The sequence below is a fragment of the Schistocerca gregaria genome, chromosome 2 (assembly GCF_023897955.1).
Source record: "Schistocerca gregaria isolate iqSchGreg1 chromosome 2, iqSchGreg1.2, whole genome shotgun sequence".
In the NCBI taxonomy this organism is placed as follows: Eukaryota; Metazoa; Arthropoda; class Insecta; order Orthoptera; family Acrididae; genus Schistocerca; species Schistocerca gregaria.
In genome coordinates this window covers 312,704,147-312,730,241 of record NC_064921.1, presented here as the reverse complement: position 1 = coordinate 312,730,241, position 26,095 = coordinate 312,704,147, and the positions used below count along the sequence as shown (strand labels likewise).

Here is a 26,095-nt window from a genome sequence, read left to right as displayed (position 1 = left end):
TTTCTCCTCCGAAGGCGAAAATATTTTGTTAACGCCCACCTACACAGGGTCTTTTTACGTGGAATAGAAACTAGGGGGCATTGTAATGAAACAAGAGAAATCAGAACTCATAACGAAAAATTTAAGTTTGCATTTTTCCCGCGCGCTGTTCGAGAGTGGAACTTCAGCGAAATAGTCTGAAGGTGGTTTGATGAACCCTCTGCCAAGCACTTACGTGTGAATTGCACTGTAGTGACGTAGATTTACATTTCACACACAAATTTTGACGCACATTTAATTTACATATCCAGAAACTGTAGAAGAAAACCATTAACGTTGATGGCAGTTCGGTTCCAGTTATTTCATGCTAGTAATGTCCGACAAAGTAAATTTTCTCCCATAAGCGAACTGGAGAGAAGAACTGTCTTTGCTTCGCCTGTTACCTCCCCTCGAAAGTAAAGGACGACTGGAATTGAGAGCATGGGTCCATAAGGAACGGCTCGTCTCACTCTGCCTTCACTATCTGACTTGGTATCACTGACTTGTCATGTAATCTGAGGAATGAATGTGGCATACAAATGTAACATTTTGCAATGTTGATGGTTTTCTTTTTTCTGTGTATTACAGTTTTGAAGGTCTTGAAACACCACGTTCCCTTATCGTACTGTTCTCAGTTTGAAACAGCTCTAATTTTACGTGAAATGGAACAAAAGTAGGGCGTATATCACTCTTTTTTTTTTTTTTTAATGTGCATTTTAAATTTTACATATTGAACAATGCAACATTACCAAAAAATGGTTAAATGTTTTGAGCTGGCCTATTATACCTGGTAACGCAAGTAAATAATTTTTCTCTTGTCACAGTTTAATAAATCTGATGAATGTGACTTTATAACATTTCTGACATTTCTGTGTCCTATCGTTCCAACCAGTTTTTGTAAAATTTTAGATCTTGTTGCTGCACTCAATATTAGAGTTTGAAAAACATTACATTAACAAGGTGACTAACGCCTCTATGATCTATGGTTGATTTTTTATTTTACTACATAATACATCCTTTGCCTGTTATTACTCAACAAGGCAAACCATAGGACCAGCAGTATCAGAATCAAACTGAGTAGTGTGACTAGAAGCAACCAAATTCAAGTTCAGTGTTGTGAGCAGTGTTCCCTACCAGTTTAAGCATAGAAATCGAGACCGGGTAATGCCTATACGGGCTGTCGCGACCTCTTGCCGTCAACATCGTTAAATTTATTGACAGTAAGCAAAAGGAAGGTGTGGTGTCACCGCCAGACACCACACTTGCTAGGTGGCAGCCTTTAAATCGGCCGCGGTCCGGTAGTATACGTCGAACCCGCGTGTCACCACTATCAGTGATTGCAGACCGAGCGCCGCCACACGGCAGGTCTAGAGAGACTTCCGAGCACTCGCCCCATTTGTACAGCCGACTTTGCTAGCTATGGTTCACTGCCTACTTACGTTCTCAATAGCCGAGAAGATAGTTTAGCATAGCCTTCAGCTACGTCATTTGCTACGACCTAGCAAGGCACCATTATCAGTTACTATTGATATTGTGAACTATGTACCGTCAAGAGCGACGTTCGTCATTAATGGATTAAAAGTTAAGTATTCCACCAGCTACGTCCGTTTTTCTAAATTCTAATTTCCTTGTCCTGTTCCAGACCTCACGCCAGCCTGCGTGAGCTAAAACGCGTGCCTTTCGGCCTCCTCTAGTAACACGGTGTTGGCTCTCCTGCCAACCACAACAGAAGGAGAGATAGTACTGACAGAAAATATAATCCAAGTATCAAGTCCAGCGGTAGCCCATTTTTTTTTACCTACTGTCTTTGTTAGTAAGAGAATTTTCTAACCGTCCACTGGTTCCACATCAATACCGTATCTGATGGACTTTAAGACAAACCTTAATTTTTAACCATTTTTTTAAATAAAATAAATTTTAACATTTTTATTATTAGTTTGCAAAGCCAGACTAAAACAATTCCTTTCGTTTATAAAATAGAATTGAAAACCGTCGTATGAACTTTCTTCTTTTTCTTCTTCTTATTCTTCTTCGTCATCGTTGTACCCTTGTCTTCACTGCCATCGAGAGCGTTACTTATGACAAAATTCTTGAAAGAATTAACAATAATGTCTTCTCTCACTCTAGATTATGGTTGTTTTATCCACTGACACACTTATTTGATTGTAGGTCGTTTAAAGCTTCATTAGACGTGAATTCATGTTGGACTGCATCCATCGTACATTGTTTCATTTCTCACTCTTACACATTGTAAATGGTTTATTTATCGAGACACCGAAAGGCGGCAGTTGTGAAGTAAGTCTTATAAACTCTGTACGTCCCTGTCTTAATTTCTCTTTCGCAGAATTTTTCAGATGACTTGTAAACTGATCTATCACAAGAAGAGAACAGTTTTCAGTAAAGCACCTTTCCATCTCTTCCACACACTGTTACCGGTAATCCATAATTTCATACCAGCCTCGTCCATCCAACCCTTATCATATACATGAAAAACAACACATGACGGCATTTCAGAAGGTTTTGGCATTGTTTTGCCCTTGGAAATGGACAGTAGATTGAATTCAGTACCGTCATCAAACCATGAAAGGACAACAGCGTAGTGCATTTTCTCATGTCCACTTGTTTTTATAGTTGTAGTTTCAGCACCTTTCATGGCAACAGTTCTGTTACTCGGCACATCAAATATCAGAGGAGTTTCGTCCATATTCGTTTTTTGAGACTGGTGGGAAACACTGAATATTTTTATGATAATACGGCATAAGACGAAACCGAATTTTGGAGGCAATTTTCGGAAGAAAAAAACGCATTTTGTAGTCCATAAAAGAAGATAGTGATTTATACTTAGTAAAATTTATAAAGCTGAGCTACAGCAAGTCAAAGAATATAAAAATTATTGCTTACCAAATATTTTACTTAAAAATTTTATGAAATGTTTTTAATACCCCACCAAGAAAGCTGGAACGCCCGTTAGTGGACGGTAGGGATCAGGCTGACTACGACTTGTGTAGTCCAAAAAGAGAAAAAAGAAGCTGAATGCGCGCAATAAGTAGCTCATTGACGATACAGATAAATGTATTATTAGAGAACAATTTATACATTGTTATGAACGACGCAAAGAAATACCAACTTTGCGAAATATTCAAGTTTTTGTCGTACGAAACTGGACTTGCAGGAAACTCTCAGGAGTACATTTCAAACTTCCGACTTTCAGCAATCCCTACAAAAGAATAGCCCTGACTAACAATAACCTAAGCCCTTCATGAATCAGTTACCTCACAAAAATCTTCGTTACTCGAACTACTGCAACACGGCGAGCGCCAATACTACCAGCTAAATAAAAGGTTGTAACTACTGAAGGCGCTAACAACCTGTAGGCATATAGTTATCAAATGAAACATTTTGACAGAGAACAAACAATGTATTTAGTGTTTATAGGTCAGAATATATACTGCCCAACACTACATAGGAGAATAACTTCCAACAACGAGTCCAACCAGCCACAGACTGCACACAGCGCAGTCAGCGATTTTAATAGAGAGCGCTACGTGGCGTTACCAACATAAAAACCTAAACAGCCTACTTACACATTTCTTTCCGCAGAATTTGGTTTTAGAAGGCGCCACAACAAACGAGTTACCTGTGTCTACAAACGAGTCGATATAATTTCAAACCAGGCATACGTTTCTGCATTATACACTCCTGGAAATTGAAATAAGAACACCGTGAATTCATTGTCCCAGGAAGGGGAAACTTTATTGACACATTCCTGGGGTCAGATACATCACATGATCACACTGACAGAACCACAGGCACATAGACACAGACAACAGAGCATGCACAATGTCGGCACTAGTACAGTGTATATCCACCTTTCGCAGCAATGCAGGCTGCTATTCTCCCATGGAGACGATAGTAGAGATGCTGGATGTAGTCCTGTGGAACGGCTTGCCATGCCATTTCCACCTGGCGCCTCAGTTGGACCAGCGTTCGTGCTGGACGTGTAGACCGCGTGAGACGACGCTTCATCCAGTCCAAAACATGCTCAATGGGGGACAGATCCGGAGATCTTGCTGGCCAGGGTAGTTGACTTTCACCTTCTAGAGCTCGTTGGGTGGCACGGGAAACATGAGGACGTGCATTGTCCTGTTGGAACAGCAAGTTCCCTTGCCGGTCTAGGAATGGTAGAACGATGGGTTCGATGACGGTTTGGATGTACCGTGCACTATTCAGTGTCCCCTCGACGATCACCAGAGGTGTACGGCCAGTGTAGGAGATCGCTCCCCACACCATGATGCCGGGTGTTGGCCCTGTGTGCCTCGGTCGTATGCAGTCCTGATTGTGGCGCTCACCTGCACGACGCCAAACACGCATACGACCATCATTGGCACCAAGGCAAAAGCGACTCTCATCGCTGAAGACGACACGTCTCCATTCGTCCCTCCATTCACGCCTGTCGCGACACCACTGGAGGCGGGCTGCACGATGTTGGGGCGTGAGCGGAAGACGGCCTAACGGTGTGCGGGACCGTAGCCCAGCTTCATGGAGACGGTTGCGAATGGTCCTCGCCGATACCCCAGGAGCAACAGTGTCCCTAATTTGTTGGGAAGTGGCGGTGCGGTCCCCTACGGCACTGCATAGGATCCTACGGTCTTGGCGTGCATCCGTGCGTCGCTGCGGTCCGGTCGCAGGTCGACGGGCACGTGCACCTTCCGCCGACCACTGGCGACAACATCGATGTACTGTGGAGACCTTACGCCCCACGTGTTGAGCAATTCGGCGGTACGTCCACCCGGCCTCCCGTATGCCCACTATACGCCCTCGCTCAAAGTCCGTCAACTGCACATACGGTTCACATCCACGCTGTCGCGGCATGCTACCAGTGTTAAAGACTGCGATGGAGCTCCGTATGCCACGGCAAACTGGCTGACACTGACGGCGGAGGTGCACAAATGCTGCGCAGCTAGCGCCATTCGACGGCCAACACCGCGGTTCCTGGTGTGTCCGCTGTGCCGTGCGTGTGATCATTGCTTGTACAGCCCTCTCGCAGTGTCCGGAGCAAGTATGGTGGGTCTGACACACCGGTGTCAATGTGTTCTTTTTCCATTTCCAGGAGTGTATTTCTACGAAAAGAATGACGCATGAAAATTAAAGCCGCTAGTCCAGAATGAGATTTTCACTCTGCAGCGGAGTGTGCGCTGAAATGAAACTTCCTGGCAGATTAAAACTGTGTGCCCGACCGAGACTCGAACTCGGGACCTTTGCCTTTCGCGGGCAACTGCTCTGCCATCTTTTTTTTTTTTTTTTAATCTCATTTTGTTCGTTGAATCTCATCGGGGCGGACGTCGTAAGACACCCTTTTAAGTTCGTTGTTGATCTATTAACTCAGTTTTTTTATTACAGAGGGCAGCTAACCCTCTGACCAAACACGCTGAGCTACCGTGCCGGCTATCATCTGAGCTACCGAAGCACGACTCACGCCCGGTACTCACAGCTTTACTTCTGCCAGTATCTCGTCTCCTACCTTCCAAACTTCACAGAAGCTCTCCTGCGAACCAGGAAGTTTCAAAGCTGCTAGTGTTTTATTAAGACGAAACTTAGATTCAAACACATTTTCCTGTGAATATATCGCGAGGAGTTTAAACGTGTAGACTGTAACAGCGCTCCACTTATAAAATTACATGTAATAAGTTCGCAGTTGCGAATATGGACAATAATCAATGACAACAATGAAAACTTGTGCCGGACTGTGACTCGACCCTGGATTTCCCGCTTATTGCGACAGGTCGCCTTACCATTAGGCTATCCGAACACGACTCACGACCACAGCCAAACTTCCCTATGTCGTGAACCATGTATTTACAACCTGTTCTCGTACTTCTACTATGTATAGTCCGTAAGGGTGATATATTTTTACTTAGGAGTCACTTGCCTCGTCTTCCTTCGGGCATGCATCGTAATTTGCAATAACACAGGCACTACAATATAGAGTTTATCCGCCGTGAGTCGTGCTCGTATAGCCATATGGTAAGGCCGCTCGCAACCCCATATCCGGGTTCGAATTCCTGTCCGACAGAAATTTTCGCAGTTGTCATTCCATTATAAGGTGACGGTTGTCCATATTTGCAACTGCGAATTAGTTTCTTTTATTTCACAGCGGCTGTTGTCTGGTCGTGCGGTAGCGTTCTCGCTTCCCACGCCCGGGTTCCCGGGTTCTATTCCCGGCGGGTCAGGGATTTTCTCTGCCTCGTGATGGCTGGGTGTTGTGTGATGTCCTTAGGTTAGTTAGGTTTAAGTAGTTCTAAGTTCTAGGGGACTGATGACCGTAGCTGTTGAGTCCCGTAGTGCTCAGAGCCATTTGAGCCATTTTGAGCGGCTGTTGTCGTAGTGCCTGTTCCTTGGGACATGGAGGCATGTAGGAACACTGCATCGTAATTTGGAGTAACACAGCCACTGCAATATCGTACTTACAAGATTAGTGGAGAGTACGCTGTTACTATCAGCACACAAGAGTGCTGGCACCCAGGCCATTTTTTCAATTCGATTTGCTGGGAAAAAGCCGTTTCATACCGAACGTCAACGGAAAGATGATGATGTCACCGTCAAATCTTGGTGTTTCCGCACTAGACAGATCGTCAGTTCGACGTCACATCACTTACAAAGGGCCGCGCCTACTCGTCATCATCGGTTTCGCCTAAACTCGTAGCATTTGTAGGACCCGGAAAGAAACTGAAGTAGCAGAAGTGAGAGCTCCAGATGGCCAATCGTTTAACAAGAGCCATTTATGTTAAGAGTAGCTTCCAAACAGTGGTTGGCGGAGCGGAAAGAGGACAGAACGGTAATCCGAGGTTCGTGGGGTCAATTCTCTAACGGGAAACATTCTTATTTTCAGCTTTTACTTTACTTACACTAAAAATAAATCGAAACAACGCACAATATATTGCATTTATTAACAGCTTCACAAAAGGCACGAAAAGGAAAGACAAAAGAAAATTTGGGATTCTAAATAATTTCCAAGAAAGCATTGTACTGACAGAGACCACGAGGACTCTGCAAATAGCTTTCCAAAAAGGGATTGTAATTAAAGCATACCGAATTTCGTATTCCAAGAGTTTTATTTTGACCTATGAACAGCGCTCGGGTCACGAACAATAGGTTCTCCTGTTTTTACGAGAATATCTCCCCTGCTCTTGTAAATCATAAAGTGTAAAATAATAAAATAAAAAATATAATTTTACATACGAAGTTCTCATGTACGCTTTCCTTGAAATTTATTTGCAATCCAAAAATTTCCCGTGTCTTTCGTTTTCTTGCATCTTATGAAAATATGAATAAATATAATATATTGAGAATTATTTAGGTATATTTGCAGTGTAAAAGACATAAAAATCGAAAATTTTTTTAAAAAATAAAAAAAATACTTTCTGCATCCACAAACCTTGCATTACCATTCTGTATTCCTTCCGCCGAGCGCTGCCTGGAAACTATGCTAACGTAAATTGCTCATGTTTTGTGTGACAGCACCAAAAATGCTGTTTTTTTTTCTACGCTTGGCCATCTGGAGCACCTATTTCTGTCACTTTAATCTCTGGCCAAGCCCTGTATATATCACAAATTTGGACGAAGATGGTGATGACGAATAGGTGCGGCCATCTTGTTAGTCCAGTGCCGAAACGTGAAAGTGAGGTTATGATGTACGATACGTAATGCAAAAAGTCGGGGTATAATACCATAATTAAGGAACTGTTGCTTATTTATGACCACGGCAATATTCATAACAGATATTTTTAACATAAAAATTTTATTTGTTTACTGTTATTATTATTGTTATTATAAATTTGAGCCTCAGGTCACACAAATTTATAAGATTTTCTCTGTGTTTCTCTAAGGTATTATTCCTAGTCCGTGGAATCTTGGTAAAGCTTGTATGATTATCTGTTGATAAGTGCGGAAAAGAGTCGTCCAAACGTTTCAAAATGTCCGCATTTATTTGCTAGAGAAAATATATAGACACAAATGGATAAATTAATATTTAGAAGGCATTGCATTTTACCTTATCCATCGTGTTATTTTTTTAAACCTCAAATAACTTAAGATACAAAAATATTTTTACCATCAATAGAGATGAGATTTTCACTGTTGTAATAAGGTTATGTAATGAAAATGGCTTCAAAAAGTTATTTTATTATTAATGCACAGTGGAGGCTTTTTCTTTGTCTATGTATTATGGTATGAACATGTTTATCCGTTTAGGTAACTGACCTTTTTTGTGGAACATTACTGTTTTGAAATGAAATACGTTACAGTGCCCTTTGCCACACGCAGAATGTCGAGTAAAACTTTGACGTCCTTGTTATTCAATTACTATGAAAATAATTTTCTGTGGCAGTTACATACCACGTGTATGTGATCTTCCCAGGTAATTGATTTCATCGATATGTTGCAAAACAACTGGAGGGTTATTATAAATGGATTCTCTGAGTTCCATATTTGTACTTCAGCTTGTTAATGAAACAACCAATCAAGCCACTTTTACGTTGATATTTGCAAATCAACGAAAATGTTTAAAACAAAAATCACTCCATAAGAAAGACAGGACAAAAACGAAATGATCAATTGATGATTGAGTGATTTTTTTTCTTTTGTCATCAAACAATTACAACACAATTAGAACATAGTGAAGCTCAGGTAGTTAAAACAAGAAGAAAATTTCTCTCTTGAATTAAAACTTGGTATCTGTCAGAATAAATATGCTTGTCATTTTATCTCAGGGTTACAGCGGGCTTACATGTAGCTGTATTCCCGCTGTTTATTTATGGCTGAATTTCGCAGTTCTTAAGGACATCGAGATTACAAGGACAGAAATAGATTCAATACCAGGTGCAAGGATACCATGCCACTACATAATTTTTAAATATCTCTTTATATTTTCGGCTCGTCCATGCATTGTTGCCATTCTACAGTATATTTTTTGGATTCCAAGAACTCCAGTTTGCCCACTCTCATTACGTGGTGAACAAATTCGCCAGATAACAAGAAAGCCATGTTGTGTTTCTGGATTGGAAATCGCTTTCCATCTGGCCGTTGCACCTGTTGTATACGAACATGTAGTATCGCCATTATGGTCTCTGAACCAGGATAGAGATGCCCGCACACCGACAAGCAGCCAACGTCGTCTTGAGTCTACATGCTTACAACGTATGTACCGGCTACCCTCTTGATGACAATCTAAAACAAAACTCCTCCTGAAAAGCCCATGAAGGTCCAACGGTACCGACCGGCGGCACTGTCATCCTCAGCCCACAGGAGTCATTGGATGCGGGTAGGGAAGCACGTGGTCAGCACACAGCTCTCCCAGCCGTACGTCAGTTTACGAGACCGGATCCGGTTCTTCTCAACCAAGCAGCTTCTCATTTTGCCTCACAAGGGCTCAGTGTGCCCCGCTTGCCAACAGCGCTCGGCAGACCAGATGGTTACCCACCCAAGTGCCAGCCCAGCCCGACAGCGGCTGTTCGGTGGTCTGACGGCAATCGGTGTTAGCACTGCGGCAAGGCCGTTGGCTTGTTGCCGGTCTACGCTGTACTGTTTTCGGTGTTTGGCTGACTTCTCGCAGCAGTACGACGGCTTGAGCTTTATTCATTGAGTTGCAGCATCTCGCAGTGTTCATTCTTCGTATAACAATAGCCAGCCAGAAATTAATGTACGATGTTACAATGCCTGTGTTAATACGAATTACGATGCAAAGTACCTTTGGAGATGCATGCATGGCCAAAAGAACTTAGATCGTCATTCGGAATAACACAGGCAGTGCAATATCGTAATTATCCGCCAACACCGGACAAGAGACTTTCAAGATAAAATGTCTCGCCTGTAGGGCAATGTATATAATGGGTGTGCGAGTACAGGTTGCAGACGCGTGGTTGACAACATATAGAAGTTTGGGTCTGGCCGTGATTCATGCACGGATAGCCAAATGGTCAGGCAACCGCTCGCGATAAGCGGGAAATCCGGGTTCGAGTCCCGGTTCGGAATAAATTTTCATTGTCGTCATTCCTTTCAACAGCTGTTTGTTGTCCATGTCCGCAATTGTGGATACAGTTAACGTAGAAATTTATGTTGTGCGTCGAAATAATACCTATACAGCATTTAGTCTGATTAAAATTGCTAGTTAGTTGACGCCTCTCAGATGTCGCCAAGATGTTGCCACATCAGCTGCTGACATGCAAACACGGCGGGTCACTTCACTTCGCAAGTGCTGAAGTGCTGTTACAACAAACAAAGAGCAATGTTGCAAGCAGCTGCAGTCAGGTACAAGGGAAGCGTGAGATACTCTGTTCGAAACTGATTTTAAATGACCAATGACTGAACTGCGGCAGACGATACGTTTGTAGCCCTAAATTTACATTAATGTCCTAATCTAATCACAACTTTGTGATGTGAACGTGTCCTAGAAAATGGCGGTCAACAACTTGCGGCAGAACTATTAATCACGCTCGCTTTGATCGTGGCGATTAACGCTGACCTCTACGAGAAAACACTAAATGTGAGCTATAATTTCTCGCTTTCTTTGGTAAGCTGAAACTATCCTCACACTGGCTACATGAGCTGACTCAATATCAACCAAAGCAGTTCTGGTGCCGGCTGGTGCTGACGGCTCCTCAGTTCTTCATGTCGAACCACAATACACAATGTACGATTGTGATATCACGTGAAGAACCGAGGAGCCGATAGCAGGAGCCATATGCGGCCTAACAATTTGAGGATGTCTTCAACATAAGTCGAAACCGATAATAATAAACAAATGATATTGCGATTTCGACTGTTGTTTTAATCATGTACGAACATTCCATACACAGAACTACCCTAAATTAATGAATCCTTTCGTACAAGACGCGATTCGCCGCCACACCTTCGGTTACTGTTGTGACAGATCGGCCTACAGTAGTTAATCACGTGAAGAACCGAAGAGATGCCAACACCAGCCATAGAGGGCCGAAAAAGTCTGAGTGGGGTTTTAACGTAAGCCGAAGCCGGTGATAGTAAACAAATATTAAGATCTCGACTGTTGTTTTAATCAAAGTTAGCACCAGACTGTGTGCTGCACCCCATAGAAAATGTGGTCTAAATTTATGAAATGCGCGTATTTCGCTACCATCACTGTGTATGTGTTGTTCTTGGCGTGGTTGTCACATCCGATAAAATGCGAAATAAAAGGGCCAGACCCATGATTCAGGATCCAAACACATCAATAAACAAAGCTGGACATAACTGGAAATGAAATGGCCTTTTTGTGGCAGTTTGGCAGCTGTGTGTGGTGTGAGGTTCTGGTGTGAGGTTGAGCGCTGTGAGTGGAGTAAACCAGCTCTAGCGCGTGAATCGTCAACTAATATGTAATTTTAATCAGACTATTGAGTAAAGTGATAAAAGTCATGGGATAGCGATATGCACATCTACACGGTGTTACAAAAAGGTACGGCCAAGCTTTCAGGAAACATTCCTCACACACAAAGAAAGAAAATATGTTATGTGGACATGTGTCCGGAAACGCTTACTTTCCATGTTAGAGCTCATTTTATTACTTCTCTTCAAATCACATTAATAATGGAATGGAAACACACAGCAACAGAACGTACCAACGTGACCTCAAACACTTTGTTACAGGAAATGTTCAAAATGTGCTCCGTTAGTGAGGATACATGCATCCACCCTCCGTCGCATGGAATCCCTGATGCGCTGATGCAGCCCTGGAGAATGGCGTATTGTATCACAGCCGTCCAAAATACGAGCACGAAGAGTCTCTACATTTGGTACCGGGGTTGCGTAGGCAAGAGCTTTCAAATTCCCCCATAAATGAAAGTCAAGAGGGTTGAGGTCAGGAGAGCGTGGAGGACATGGAATTGGTCCGCCTCTACCAATCCATCGGTTACCGAATCTGTTGTTGAGAAGCATACGAACACATCGACTGAAATGTGCAGGAGCTCCATCGTGCATGAACCACATGTTGTGTCGTACTTGTAAACGCACATGTTCTAGCAGCACAGGTAGAGTATCCCGTATGAAATCATGATAACGTGCTCCATTGAGCGTAGGTGGAAGAACGTGGGGCCCAATCAAAACATCACCAACAATGCCTGCCCAAACTTTCACAGAAAATCTGTGTTGATGACGTGATTGCACAATTGCGTGCGGATTCTCGTCAGCCCACACATGTTGATTGTGAAAGTTTACAATTTGATCACGTTGGAATGAAGCCTCATCCATAAAGAGAACATTTGCACTGAAATGAGGATTGACACATTGTTGGATGAACCATTCGCAGAAGTGTACCCGTGGAAGCCACTCAGCTGCTGATAGTGACTGCACAGGCTGTACATGGTTCGGAAACAACTGGTTCTCCCGTAGCACTCTCCATACAGTGACGTGGTCAACGTTAACTTGTACGGAAGCAACTTCTCTGACGCTGACATTAGGGTTATCGTCAACTGCACGAAGAATTGCCTCGTCCATTGCAGGTGTCCTCGTCGTTCTAGGTCTTCCACAGTCGCGAGGAGTCATAGGCTGGAATGTTCGGTGCTCCCTAAGACGCCGATAAATTGCTTCGAACGTCTTCCTGCCAGGACACCTTCATTCTGGAAATGTGTCTCGATACAAAGGTACCGCGCCACGGCTATTGCCCCGTGCTAATCCATACATCAAATGGGCATCTGCCAACTCCGCATTTGTAAACATTGCACTGACTGCAAAACCACGTTCGTGATGAACTCTAACCTGTTGATGCTACGTAATGATGTGCTTGATGCTAATACTGTAGAGCAATGAGTCGCATGTCAACGCAAGCACCGAAGTCAACATTACCTTCCTTCAATTGGGCCAACTGGCGGTGAATCGAGGAAGTACAGTACATACTGACGAAAATAAAATGAGCTCTAACATGGAAATTAAGCGTTTCCGGACATATGTACACATAACATCTTTTCTTTATTTGTGTGTGAGGAATTTTTCCTGGAAGTTTGGCTGTACCTTTTTGTAACACCTGTAAGTAGACATGGCGGAGTTTTGAAATTTGTAAGACTGGATGTCATGAACTGCTATATATATTATGACTATTAAGGTAAATACATTGTTTGTTCTCTATTAAAATCTTTCATTCACTAACTATGCCTATCAGTAGTTAGTGCCTTCCATAGTTTGAATCTTTTATTTAGCTGGCAGTAGTGGCGCTCGCTGTATTGCAGTAGCTTGAGTAACGAAGATTTTTGTGAGGTAAGTGATTTGTGAAACGTAAAGGTTAATGTTATGTATGTACTTATGTCATAAATCTTTAACACTGATGTATATGTATATTTCTATTCTTTTGTAAAGCCTGTACTACAAATGTTACCTGTATTGTTATGTTCTTCAATGATGTATTTTGTACCTTTGTAATTGTATTCATATGTTATAAAATTGTAATTGACACCATTTCATCAAATTAAGTAACTTGCAAGTTACATTCCACTGCACACGTTTCTGTTGGTCATAGTATATGCACAATACGTAAAAAAAAAAAAAAAAAAAAAAAAAAAAAAAAAAAAAAAAAAAAGAGGGCGACTGTTTGTGTTTGGATGTGTGTTATAATTCAGCAAGGGACTGGATAACAGCATTGCTGGTTCTAAGGACATTTCAAAGAAATTCTTTGTGAGTGGACAAGTGGTGGTTTATGGACTTGCTATATTGTCCACAAGACTTTTCGATGGTGATAGTGCACCTGCACAGTCGCAACAGTTGGCTGCTAGCCATCTCTACAAGGACTACAGTGGGTCTACACCTTTGATGACTCACCAATACCATTATTTCTACAAGGACTGCGGTGGGTCTGCACCTCTGGTGACCCACCAATACCATAATCTTTTACCAGGACTACAGTGGGTCTGCTCTGTGATGACCTACCTACCAATTGTCGTCAACTTCGACTGACTCTGCTGTGGGTTTTCTCTGTTGTGGCCCATTACCTGTCAGCATGTCAAGAGTCAGCACTGTCTTTCCGTTGGAAGGACAACACTACTTATTGCAGACTGCATAGAAATCCACTACTTCCGAGTGCATTTTCTTTTATTGCTCAGTCTTCGAGAAAAACACTGCAATTTTACTGTGACGGATGATTTAGGACTGTCTTTATGGACTGTGAGAAAATTTTAGCTTTTGACCAACATTGTATCGATAAGTGTGTGCATTTCATTTCTTTGTTATTGTAATTATGAAAAAAAATTCAAATCTGTATTGGCCACTGCCCAAAACAATTTGTAAATTTTTTTGTGGAGAGCATGGGGGCTATGTAAGTAGGCTGTTTAGGTTTTTTTTTATTGGTAACGCCACATAGCGCTCTGTATGAAAAATCACTGGCTGTGCAGTGCGCAGTCTGTGGCTAGTTTGCATTGTTGTCTGCCATTGTAGTGTTGAGCAGCTGGATGTCAACAGCGCATAGCGTTGCGCAGTTGGAGGTGAGCCGCCAGCAGTGGTGGATGTAGGGAACGAGATGGCGGAGTTTTGAAATTTGTAAGACTGGATGTCATGAACTGCTATATATATTATGACTATTAAGGTAAATACATTGTTTGTTCTGTATTAAAATCTTTCATTCTCTAGCTATGCCTATCAGTAGTTAGTGCCTTCCGTAGTTTGAATCTTTTATTTAGCTGGCAGTAGTGGCGCTCGCTGTATTGCAGTAGCTTGAGTAACGAAGATTTTTGTGAGGTAAGTGATTTGTGAAACGTATAGGTTAATGTTAGTCAGGGCCATTCTTTCGTAGGGATTTTTAAAAGTCAGATTGCGTTGCGCTAAAAATAATATGTGTCAGTTTAAGCACAGTCTTGTATAATTTTTCTAAGGGGACGTTTCACACACTGTATAGATGGTGATAGTATCGCATACACAAGATATAAAATGGCAGCTGTCAGCTGTACTCAGGTGATTCATGTGAAAATATTTAGACTTTGAATGCGGAATGGTAGTTGGAGCCAGCCTCATGGGATATTCCATTTCGGATTTCGTTAGGAAATTAAAAATACCGAGATCCATAGTGTCAAGAGTGTGCCAAAAATACCAAAGTTCAGCCATTACCTCTCACCACGGACAACGTATTCGCCGGCGGATTTCACTTAACGACGGAGAGCAGCGGCATATTCGTAGATTTGTCAGTGCTGACAGACAAGCAACACTGCGTGAAATAACCGCAGAAAGCAATGTGGACCGTACGAGAAACGTATCCGTCAGGAGAGTGCGACGAAATTTTGCGTTAATGGGCGACGGCAGCAGACGACCGACGCGAGAGCCTTTGCTAACAGCACGACATCGCCTGCAGTCTTCCTCCTGGGCTCGTGACCATATCGGTTCGACCCTAGACGAGTGGCCCGGTCAGATGAGTCCCGATTTCAGCTAGTAAGAGCTGACGATAGGGTTCGAGCGAGGCGCGGACCTCACAAAGCAATGGACCCAAGTTGTCAACGAGGCAGTGTGAAAGCCGGTGGTGGCTCCATGACAGTATCGACTATGTCTACATAAAATGGAGCGGTTCCTCTGAACCAATCATTGGAAATTGTTATGTTCAGGTACTTGGAGACCATTTTCAGCCAGTCATGGACATTCGGGAACAACGATGGCGTTTTTATGTATGACAGTGCGCCATGTCACATGGCCACAATTGTTCGCGATTGGTTTGAAGAACATTCTGCATCACTCGAGCGAATGATTCGGTCTCCCAAATCACCTGACATATACCCCATCGACCATATATGGGACGTAATCGAGAGGTAAAAAGTTAATGTCGTGTGACTAGTGCCTCCCGTGGGGTAGACATGTTCTCCAGGTGCAAGTCTTTCGATTTGACGCCACTTCGGTGACTTGCGTGTCGATGGGGATGAAATGATGATGATTAGGACAACACGACACCCAGTCCCTCAGCGCAGAAAATTTCCAACCCAGCCGAGAATCGAACCCGGGCCCTTACGATGGACATTCGATCGCGCTGACCACTCAGCTACTGGGAGCAGACATGAAGAGCTCAGTTCATGAACAGAATTCTTTCGCAATTATGGACGGGTATAGAGGCAGCATGGCTCAATATCCCGCAGGTGACTTCCACGTCGAGATGTTGCACTACTTCAGACAAGGAGGTCCGACACAGTATTAGGAGGTAGTCCAAGACTTTTTTCACCTAAGTGTAGTGTTTTTGTTCATATAAAGAAGCGGAGGAACTGCCCCAAGTGTGGCTGCTCCTAGCGTACCTGCGGGCCTCGAGGGTCTTGTGCGCCTCGCGCGCCAGCTGCAGGCCCTCCTTGGCGAGTTGCACCACCTTCTGGTCGCTGGCCCTCAGCGGGCACTTGTGCGCTCGCCGCAGCACGCCCTCCAGGAAGTCGGCGTCGTCCAGCATGGCTCCCAGGTAGCGCCGGCGCTCGCCGCGCTCCCGCCGGAGGTTCGCCAGCGGGTCCGCCGTGCCGCTGAAATCCTCCACCATCTGTTCACCAGCAAGGCCGTTATTCTACATCGTGTCAAGTAAGATTTAAACTACACTCATGCTCATAAATTAAGGATAATGCTGATACATGGTGAAACAATGCTCTGGTGGGCGGTTTGCGGGTTTAAATCACCTCGGGATTTGGCCATGCGGTGCATTTGACCTGCGGTAGTCGCACGCTGGCGCTGGCAGCAGTCCACATACGCAGAGGTGTGTTAGTGCATGTCAGAGTACGGTGCAGCGAGTAAGTGTGCAGACGTTTTCAGACGTGATAATGGTGACTTTGTGTTGAAAATGGCTCAATGAACACATATTGATAACATATGAGGGGTAGAATACTAGGGTGATTGGAGGCTGGCCAAACACAGCAGGTCGTAGCACGAGCTCTCCGTGTGCCACAAAGTGTAATCTCAAGATTATGGCAACGATTCCAGCAGACAGAAAATGTGTCCAGGCGCTACAGTACGGGACGTCCACAGTGTACAACACCACAAGAAGAATGATATCTCACATCAGTGCCAACAGATGACCACGGAGTACTGCATGTAGCCTTGCTCGGGACTTTACTGCAGCCACTGGAACAGTTGTATCCAGACACACAGTCTACAGACGACTAAACAGACATGGTTTATTCGCCTAGAGACGTGCAAGGTGCATTCCACTGACCCCTGATCACAAGAGAGCCCGACAGCCTGGTGTCAAGAAAACAGTACACAGTCATTGGAACAGTGGTCCCAGGTTACGTTCATGGACGAGTCCAGATATAGTCTGAACAGTGATTCTCACCGGGTTTTCATCTGGCGTGAACCAGATACCAACCCCTTAATGTCCTTGAAAGGTAGCTATATGGAGGTCGTGGTTTGATGGTGTGAGGTGGGATTATGACTGGTGCACGTACACCCCTGCCATGTCTTTGGCAGAGGAACTGTAAAAGGTCAGGTGTACTGGGACGTCATTTTGCACAAGTATGTTCGCCTTTTCAGGGGTGCAGTGGGTCCCACCTACCTCCTGATGGATGATAACGCCCTGCCCCACCGAGCTGCCATCGCGGAGTAGTACCTCGAAACAGAAGATATCAGGCGAATGGAGTGGCCTGCCTGTTCTCCAGACCTAAAACCCATCGAGCACGTCTGGGATGCTCTCGGTCGACGTATCGCTGCACGTCTTCGAACCCCTAGGACACTTCAGGAGCTCCGACAGGCACTGGTGCAAGAATGGGAGGCTATACCCCAGCTGCTGCTCGACCACCTGATCCAGAGTATGCCAACCCGTTGTGCGGCCTGTGTACGTGTGCATGGTAATAATATCCCATACTGATGTCGGGGTACATGCGCAGGAAACACTGGCGTTTTGTAGCACATGTGTTATGGGACGTTTTTCTCAACTTAATCACCAAAACTGTGAACTTACAGATTTGTGTCATGTGTGTTCCCTATGTGCCTATGCTATTAGCGCCAGTTTTGTGTAGTGCCACGTCGTGTGGCATCACATTCTGCAATTATCTTTAATTTATGAGCATGAGTGTTGTTGATACAGTCTTCATAATTCGAACCACGATACATCGAATTTATAGATATACTGAAATTGTTGTCCATCGATAAATCAAAATAGTTGTGTCCTGCAAAAAGTCGACATATCGAAGAAAAGATATGAAGAGTGGAAACAGAGAATGTTCCAAGTGCCATTAATGACATTTATCAGGAGAATGAAAAACAATGGACCTCTGTTCTTTCATGACTGATTAGTATCCACAAAATTGTGAAGGGAATCTGATACCACAGAATTATTTTCCTGACCGCATCACCGCAAAAAGACAATGAACCGAATTAGAAAGTAGAAACTTCATGAAGAACGTTCTAAGGGCTATACCAGGAAAGTCACTGGTTCTAAGTGCCAATAAGTAAGTTATTACCCCGGGTTCAATTCCCGGCGGGGTCAGGGATTTTCTCCGCCTCGTGATGACTGGGTGTTGTGTGATGTCCTTAGGTTAGTTAGGTTTAAGTAGTTCTAAGTTCTAGGGAACTGATGACCATAAATGTTAAGTCCCATAGTGCTCCTGATTCTTGCAAAGAAAAAAACAGAAGCCAACCGCTGTTAATACTGCTATTTATTTACACAAATAGCTACGATACCGACTTTATTTTCAGACGACTGTTCACATTTGTACTGTACTATTTTTGTTTTTGTCCAACAACTAGCGTAAACAGCAGCAAATCTTCATACGTAAAAATTCAGCCTTCATATGTTTGTGCTCGCCAAAGTCGAAAAATGAAATGAAATGTCTGGCTATGGCCTCCCATCGGATAGACCGTTCGCCTGGTGCAAGTCTTTCGAATTTACGTCACTTCGGTGATTTGCGTATCGATGGCGATGAGATGATCATGATGAGGACAACACAACACTCAGTCCGTGAGCGGAGAAAATCTCTGACCCAGCCGGGAATCGAAGCCAGGCCCCTTAGAATGATATACTGGCGCGCTGACCACTGAGCTACTTGGGCGGACGCCAAAGTCGAAAAGTAGTCCGTCGATTGACTTGAAAATTTGACATAACGTCGCATTCGACTGCGCGCGTTTTTTACTTAGGTGCCTATTTTGAAATATATATAATATATAAATAAGTATGTAATATATAAAGAGGAAATTTTGTTGCCAAAAATCTCGAAAAGTTCTTTATCGATTTACGATATTTTATAAATAAATAAAAATTGTGAAATGTAGGTACCAAAAATATCGAAAAGTTCTAAGGAGTGCATAAAGACGGTAGGACAAGATGACGAGTGAGGGGAGAGAGAAGATGGACAAAGAGAGCCGGAGGACGGGATGGACAGGGACAGGAGGGAGAAGAAGATTAGAACGTGCTTTCATTCTTTCCATTTAACCAGACTGAGCCAGAGCAACGCTTGGCCTTGTACTGCCAGTGTAATATAAAAATAAACAGTCGTCTGAAGGTCAACCTGCCGCTTCGAAATCAGTACTGGCGCTATTTATGGTTGCCACTTCTTCTTTGCAAGATTCATTTTGTTTTTTGTACACTGCCCTGGTCTCAAGGAAGTATTTGTTCCAAGTGCCAGTACGGAGGCATTACGTTTTATTTGTGATAGTAAAAATACAGAAACGCAGTACTACGTTTTTAACTACTAGAAGTGTAGTCAACAAAACCCACTTTTCATATATTTTACTTGAATTTTGGTCCTCCAGAGGCGACCACACTTAGGCACAAAGACCATGTATGCAATACCTACTAACACATGTTTGAAAGACTTTCCGTTGTTTGGCATCTGCATAAAATCTATGGACATGAGTTCGATGAAATACAGTAATTTGTCTCTGGATAAAAAAGAAGCGGTTTATTGAGACTCCGGAACGCGCAGTGAAAAAAATAGGAAAGGTAAGGGATGTAGCGAATACTCTTTTAGATTTCTCGAGAAACAGTGTCGACAATCCCGAAACTGAAGGCTCAGGTTGCTGAAAACATTTCGTAGAGAGGGAGTAAGCACGGTGAGTTCCCGCTTCCTGAAAAACAGAAATGGCTTAATTGATGTACAGGACATTATAGCCTAAAGCAAAGGCTAAGTCATACGTTGTCAGTCCCGGCACTGAGGGGTTACCTCATTAACTTTAAAGAAAGACACTGGAATTGTTTACAAGATGATTTTTGGAGAAAGTGCGAGCGTTTATGGCACAGTATGTTTGGCATTGAACATGAACTAGGAAGCCTGCTAGAAAATTACGATCCTTGTGACTTTTCGATACTGACGAGACGAGTCGAGACTGTTTTCCAAGTGTTCTTCTAACCACTCATTAATTTTTAAATACAAAAACTGACGTGGTGGAAAACACAGCAAAGAAAGACTAATGTTGTTGCTAGCAGCGAACATGGAAGTGACTAAGAAACTAAACCATCTTTTGAAAGCGAAAGGCTTGGATGACAAGGTAGTTGTTCAAAGAGTGCCAGCTAGCCTGAGTAAAGACATGATAAAAATAAGCTAAAACCATTTTTGTTGATGGTTGTGCATAAACCCACCACCTTGGGGTAATTTGAAACTCCAATTTCCCCTTGAACACCACTTACAACTAACAATCCGCTTGCCCACAGAATAATACCGAATATTTAATCTTTGCATCGCAAAGTTGCGATGGTGGTGTTGGATAGCGCTGAATGTGGTTAGAGGCTCAACATTACAGTTTTTGCAGCGGTAGCCATGGCTGATAAAGCACGGAAGAATGTTACCCCGACGACCTTTTCGAACTGTTTCAAGAAAGAAGGTCATCTACAGAATCAAGTGGAACATCAAGAGGAGGGAGAAATACAATCTGGTTTCCCTGATACCAGGGACTTTCTTACTGGGTAAGAGTTAACATGGCACTTAACTACACTCCTGGAAATGGAAAAAAGAACACATTGACACCGGTGTGTCAGACCCACCATACTTGCTCCCGACACTGCGAGAGGGCTGTACAAGCAATGTTCACACGCACGGCACTGCGGACACACCAGGAACCGCGGTGTTGGCCGTTGAATGGCGCTAGCTGCGCAGCATTTGTGCACCGCCGCCGTCAGTGTCAGCCAGTTTGCCGTGGCATACGGAGCTCCATAGCAGTCTTTAACACTGGTAGCATGCCGCGACAGCGTGGACGTGAACCGTATGTGCAGTTGACGGATTTTGAGCGAGGGCGTATAGTGGGCATGCGGGAGGCCGGGTGGACGTACCGCCGAATTGCTCAACACGTGGGGCGTGAGGTCTCCACAGTACATCGATGTTGTCGCCAGTGGTCGGCGGAAGGTGCACGTGCCCGTCGACCTGGGACCGGACCGCAGCAACGCACGGATGCACGCCAAGACCGTAGGATCCTACGCAGTACCGTAGGGGACCGCACCGCCACTTCCCAACAAATTAGGGACAATGTTGCTCCTGGGGTATCGGCGAGGACCATTCGCAACCGTCTCCATGAAGCTGGGCTACGGTCCCGCACACCGTTAGGCCGTCTTCCGCTCACGCCCCAACATCGTGCAGCCCGCCTCCAGTGGTGTCGCGACAGGCGTGAATGGAGGGACGAATGGAGACGTGTCGTCTTCAGCGATAAGAGTCGCTTCTGCCTTGGTGCCAATGATGGTCGTATGCGTGTTTGGCGCCATGCAGGTGAGCGCCACTATCAGGACTGCATACGACCGAGGCACACAGGGCCAACACCCGGCATCATGGTGTGGGGAGCGATCTCCTACACTGGCCATACACCTCTGGTGATCGTCGAGGGGACACTGAATAGTGCACGGTACATCCAAACCGTCATCGAACCCATCGTTCTACCATTCCTAGACCGGCAAGGGAACTTGCTGTTCCAACAGGACAATGCACGTCCGCATGTATCCAGTGCCACACAAAGTGCTCTAGAAGGTGTAACTCAACTACCCTGGCCAGCAAGATCTCCGGATCTGTCCCCCATTGAGCATGTTTGGGACTGGATGAAGCGTCGTCTCACGCGTTCTGCACGTCCAGCACGAACGCTGGTCCAACTGAGGCGCCAGGTGGAAATGGCATGGCAAGCCGTTCCACAGGACTACATCCAGCATCTCTACGATCGTATCCATTGGAGAATAGCAGCCTGCATTGCTGCGAAAGGTGGATATACACTGTACTAGTGCCGACATTGTGCATGCTCTGTTGCCTGTGTCTATGTGCCTGTGGTTCTGTCAGTGTGATCATGTGATGTATCTGACCCCAGGAATATGTCAATAAAGTTTCCCCTTCCTGGGACAATGAATTCACGGTGTTCTTATTTCAATTTCCAGGAGTGTATTTTGTACGTTTTGAAGAGCATGTGGTAGTCTGCAGTTCCCTGACTGACGTCGCAGTATTGGCTGAACCGGGTGGCTACAACGAAGACACGTCGAATCAGATGAAGAAGAAAAAGAAGAAGCAGAGCTTATTCCTTCAGCGCCTATAAGAGAGGAAAAGTCGTCACTGCGCATGTACTTCCTTGGAAGGGAAGTAGCCGATGGAGGATTTACGGCTTTAATCGCAAAGAAAACGAGCTTGATCAGGAATGCCGTAATTTTCTCATGCAACGCAAAGATAATTTACTATCAAGTCAGGAAACTACCTCAAATAGGCCGACGAAAACCAATTAAACTACAGCGCCTGCGTGTCGCGCGAGATTTCCAATATTCCCTCGGTCCCTTAGCGCAAACTCTTTGTCACAGTCTAAAAATAAATAGGAAATTCTCTAGATTGAGGTTTTAGAGTTATTCAGGAAGAAGGTACAGAAGTGACCTTGAAATGCAGCCCCAAACCTCCACGCACCACCAACATGTCAGGGTTTATACACTCCTGGAAATTGAAATAAGAACACCGTGAATTCATTGTCCCAGGAAGGGGAAACTTTATTGACACATTCCTGGGGTCAGATACATCACATGATCACACTGACAGAACCACAGGCACATAGACACAGGCAACAGAGCATGCACAATGTCGGCACTAGTACAGTGTATATCCACCTTTCGCAGCAATGCAGGCTGCTATTCTCCCATGGAGACGATCGTAGAGATGCTGGATGTAGTCCTGTGGAACGGCTTGCCATGCCATTTCCACCTGGCGCCTCAGTTGGACCAGCGTTCGTGCTGGACGTGCAGACCGCGTGAGACGACGCTTCATCCAGTCCCAAACATGCTCAATGGGGGACAGATCCGGAGATCTTGCTGGCCAGAGTAGTTGACTTACACCTTCTAGAGCACGTTGGGTGGCACGGGATACATGCGGACGTGCATTGTCCTGTTGGAACAGCAAGTTCTCTTGCCGGTCTCGGAATGGTAGAACGATGGGTTCGATGAAAGTTTGGATGTACCGTGCACTATTCAGTGTCCCCTCGACGATCACCAGAGGTGTACGGCCAATGTAGGAGATCGCTCCCCACACCATGATGCCGGGTGTTGGCTCTGTGTGCCTCGGTCGTATGCAGTCCTGATTGTGGCGCTCACCTGCACGACGCCAAACACGCATACGACCATCATTGGCACCTAGGCAGAAGCGACTCTCATCGCTGAAGATGACACGTCTCCATTCGTCCCTCCATTCACGCCTGTCGCGACACCACTGGAGGCGGGCTGCACGATGTTGGGGCGTGAGCGGAAGACGACCACTGGAGGCGGGCTGCACGATGTTGGGGCGTGAGCGGAAGACGGCCTAACGGTGTGCGGGACCGTAGCCCAGCTTCATGGAGACGGTTGCGAATGGTCCTCGCCGATACCCCAGGAGCAACAGTGTCCCTAATTTGCTGGGAAGCGGCGGAGCGGTCCTCTACGGCACTGCGTAGGATCCTACGGTCTTGGCGTGCATCCGTGCATCGCTGCGGTCCGGTCCCAGGTCGACGGGCACGTGCACCTTCCGCCGACCACTGGCGACAACATCGATGTACTGTGGATACATCACTCCCCACGTGTTCAGCAATTCGGCGGTTCGTCCACCCGGCCTCCCGCATTCCCACTATACGCCCTCGCTCAAAATCCGTCAACTGCACATACGGTTCACGTCCACGCTGTCGCGGCATGCTACCACTGTTAAAGACTGTGATGGAGCTCCATATGCCACGGCAAACTGGCTGACACTGACGGCGGCGGTGCACAAATGCTGCGCAGCTAGCGCCATTCGACGCCAACACCGCGGTTCCTGGTGTGTCCGCTGTGCCGTGCGTGTGATCATTGCTTGTACAGCCCTCACGCAGTGTCCGGAGCAAGTATGGTGGGTCTGACACACCGGTGTCAATGTGTTCTTTTTTCCATTTCCAGGAGTGTAGTATGTTATTCATAGCACAAAAAGTGGCACCTACGCAAATTAATTCTCATATTCTACCTTTTTTGGTCTTCATTGACTGGATTATCAAGCCACCGGCATAGGCGGCTATTCGTTAACACTATTAATTTAAACTTCTGAATGTAGGTAATGAAAGACAAAGGTTTCTACAAACGTAATGCAAAAAGTAATTGCATTTACAATACGATCTACATTTTAACGTTACAAGAACAGTAGTTCCATACTAAGAAGGCCACATAAGCAAAATGATGTATCACAAAATTATGAGGTAAAATTTACACAGACGTTGGTGTTATAAATTGTAAGCTCACTTCAAAGAGAGAGGGGTATTAGCCCGTTCAGTGTAGCTAAAAAAAGGTTGAATATGAGAAATAATTCGTGTAGTCACAAATTTTTGTACAGTGGGAGCAGGGAGTGCCATGAACAGCATACTATGAATCCTTGGCACGGGGATTGCATTTGACGGACACTTCTGAAAGTTTTTCTTGAATAACTCTAAACCCGCAGCCTCTAGCGAAAATGTACCCCAGAGTAAAATGAAACCACATTAAATTCTCTACGAAAATGATCCTATCCAGTTTGCGCGAAGAGAGCTAGAGAATACTGAAAACCTCGCGCGACGTCATGCGCTGAAGCTTACTGTTAGATTTGTTACAGGCCAATTTGTGCTAGCTACCTGGTACGATAGGTCACAAGTGTCCTGAATCAAATTGTTCGCTTCGACTTTCTCGACACCATCATCGTACATTATAAACATTTATCGTTTAGCTCCTGAATATTTTAGGAAAACTGTACCTTTCCTTTGTTTGAAATTTTCAAAAATATAAAAATTAATATAACCGGTTCATGAACTTTGATTGTCATTTGTTGCTTTGTCAAGAAATATGAATGTTATTAAAACTACTACGACATTTTCAAATTTATTTTTGAATTATACACTCACCTCATTTTCTCATGTTTCCTTCTTAATGAGTCACAATTTCGTTAAATGGAATTCTCAAATTATTAATTTGTCTTAGGGCCTTTGAACATCCAACTATCGAGAGTGGACTGTATGTGATCGCAGTCTGGACCAGTGTTGCCAATTTAGCGACTTTGTCGCTAGAAATAGCGACTTTTGCCTTCGTCTTAGCGACAAAAAAAACTTTTTAGCAATAAAAATTATTTAGCGACTTACCTGGCGAGTTTTGGAGTACTGACGACTTTTGAAGTGCAAATCAAAACTATTTTGGGCCAGTATTTTCATTAACAAAACTATGATTTTAACTATAGAATGGGTACTATACTGACTTTGTTCTAGATTTACTAAGTTAAATTAAGTTCTTGGCAGATCATGTAGCATTGTTCAGCATTTAGTAAACCTGAATGTGGGAATTGCCTACAGAGTAAGAAAACATATAGAAAAATTCATTATTCATTACCCAGTAGCCTGTTATCGTCGACAGCGTATGGATCTATAATTCTTCAACTTTTGAACTCCCTTTATTTTTCAAATTGACAAAAAACATACGTAATATTAAGTATAATAAAATACATTTCTGTCCAGCAACCTATAATTTTTCGAAATGTTAACTCACAGCCGAATTATTACCACATGGACAGTGGTCACGCAAGAACAATTCGGTGGAGGTATCTCAGACATTATTATGTTTTAAGCAATGAACAATCGGACTGATATCGAGTTATCGAGTGAGTAGATTGTTTCATGACCTCTAGTTCGCCTGAGTTTTAATGTATTTTCAGTGATTATGAATTGGTAAAACTTATGTTGTGGT

The 26,095-nt window shown here is 44.3% G+C and overlaps 1 protein-coding gene across 1 annotated transcript in view; it reads right to left on the bottom strand.

Moving 5' to 3' along the window:
* Nucleotides 1–16,507, bottom strand: part of LOC126335760 (uncharacterized) — a 32,909-nt gene extending 16,402 nt beyond the window's left edge. Inside the window, exon 1 of the mRNA XM_049999219.1 lies at nucleotides 16,278–16,507. Within this exon, the coding sequence (XP_049855176.1) occupies nucleotides 16,278–16,507 (230 nt within the window). The remainder of the gene's footprint in view (nucleotides 1–16,277) is intronic.
* Nucleotides 16,508–26,095: the final 9,588 nt, after the last annotated feature.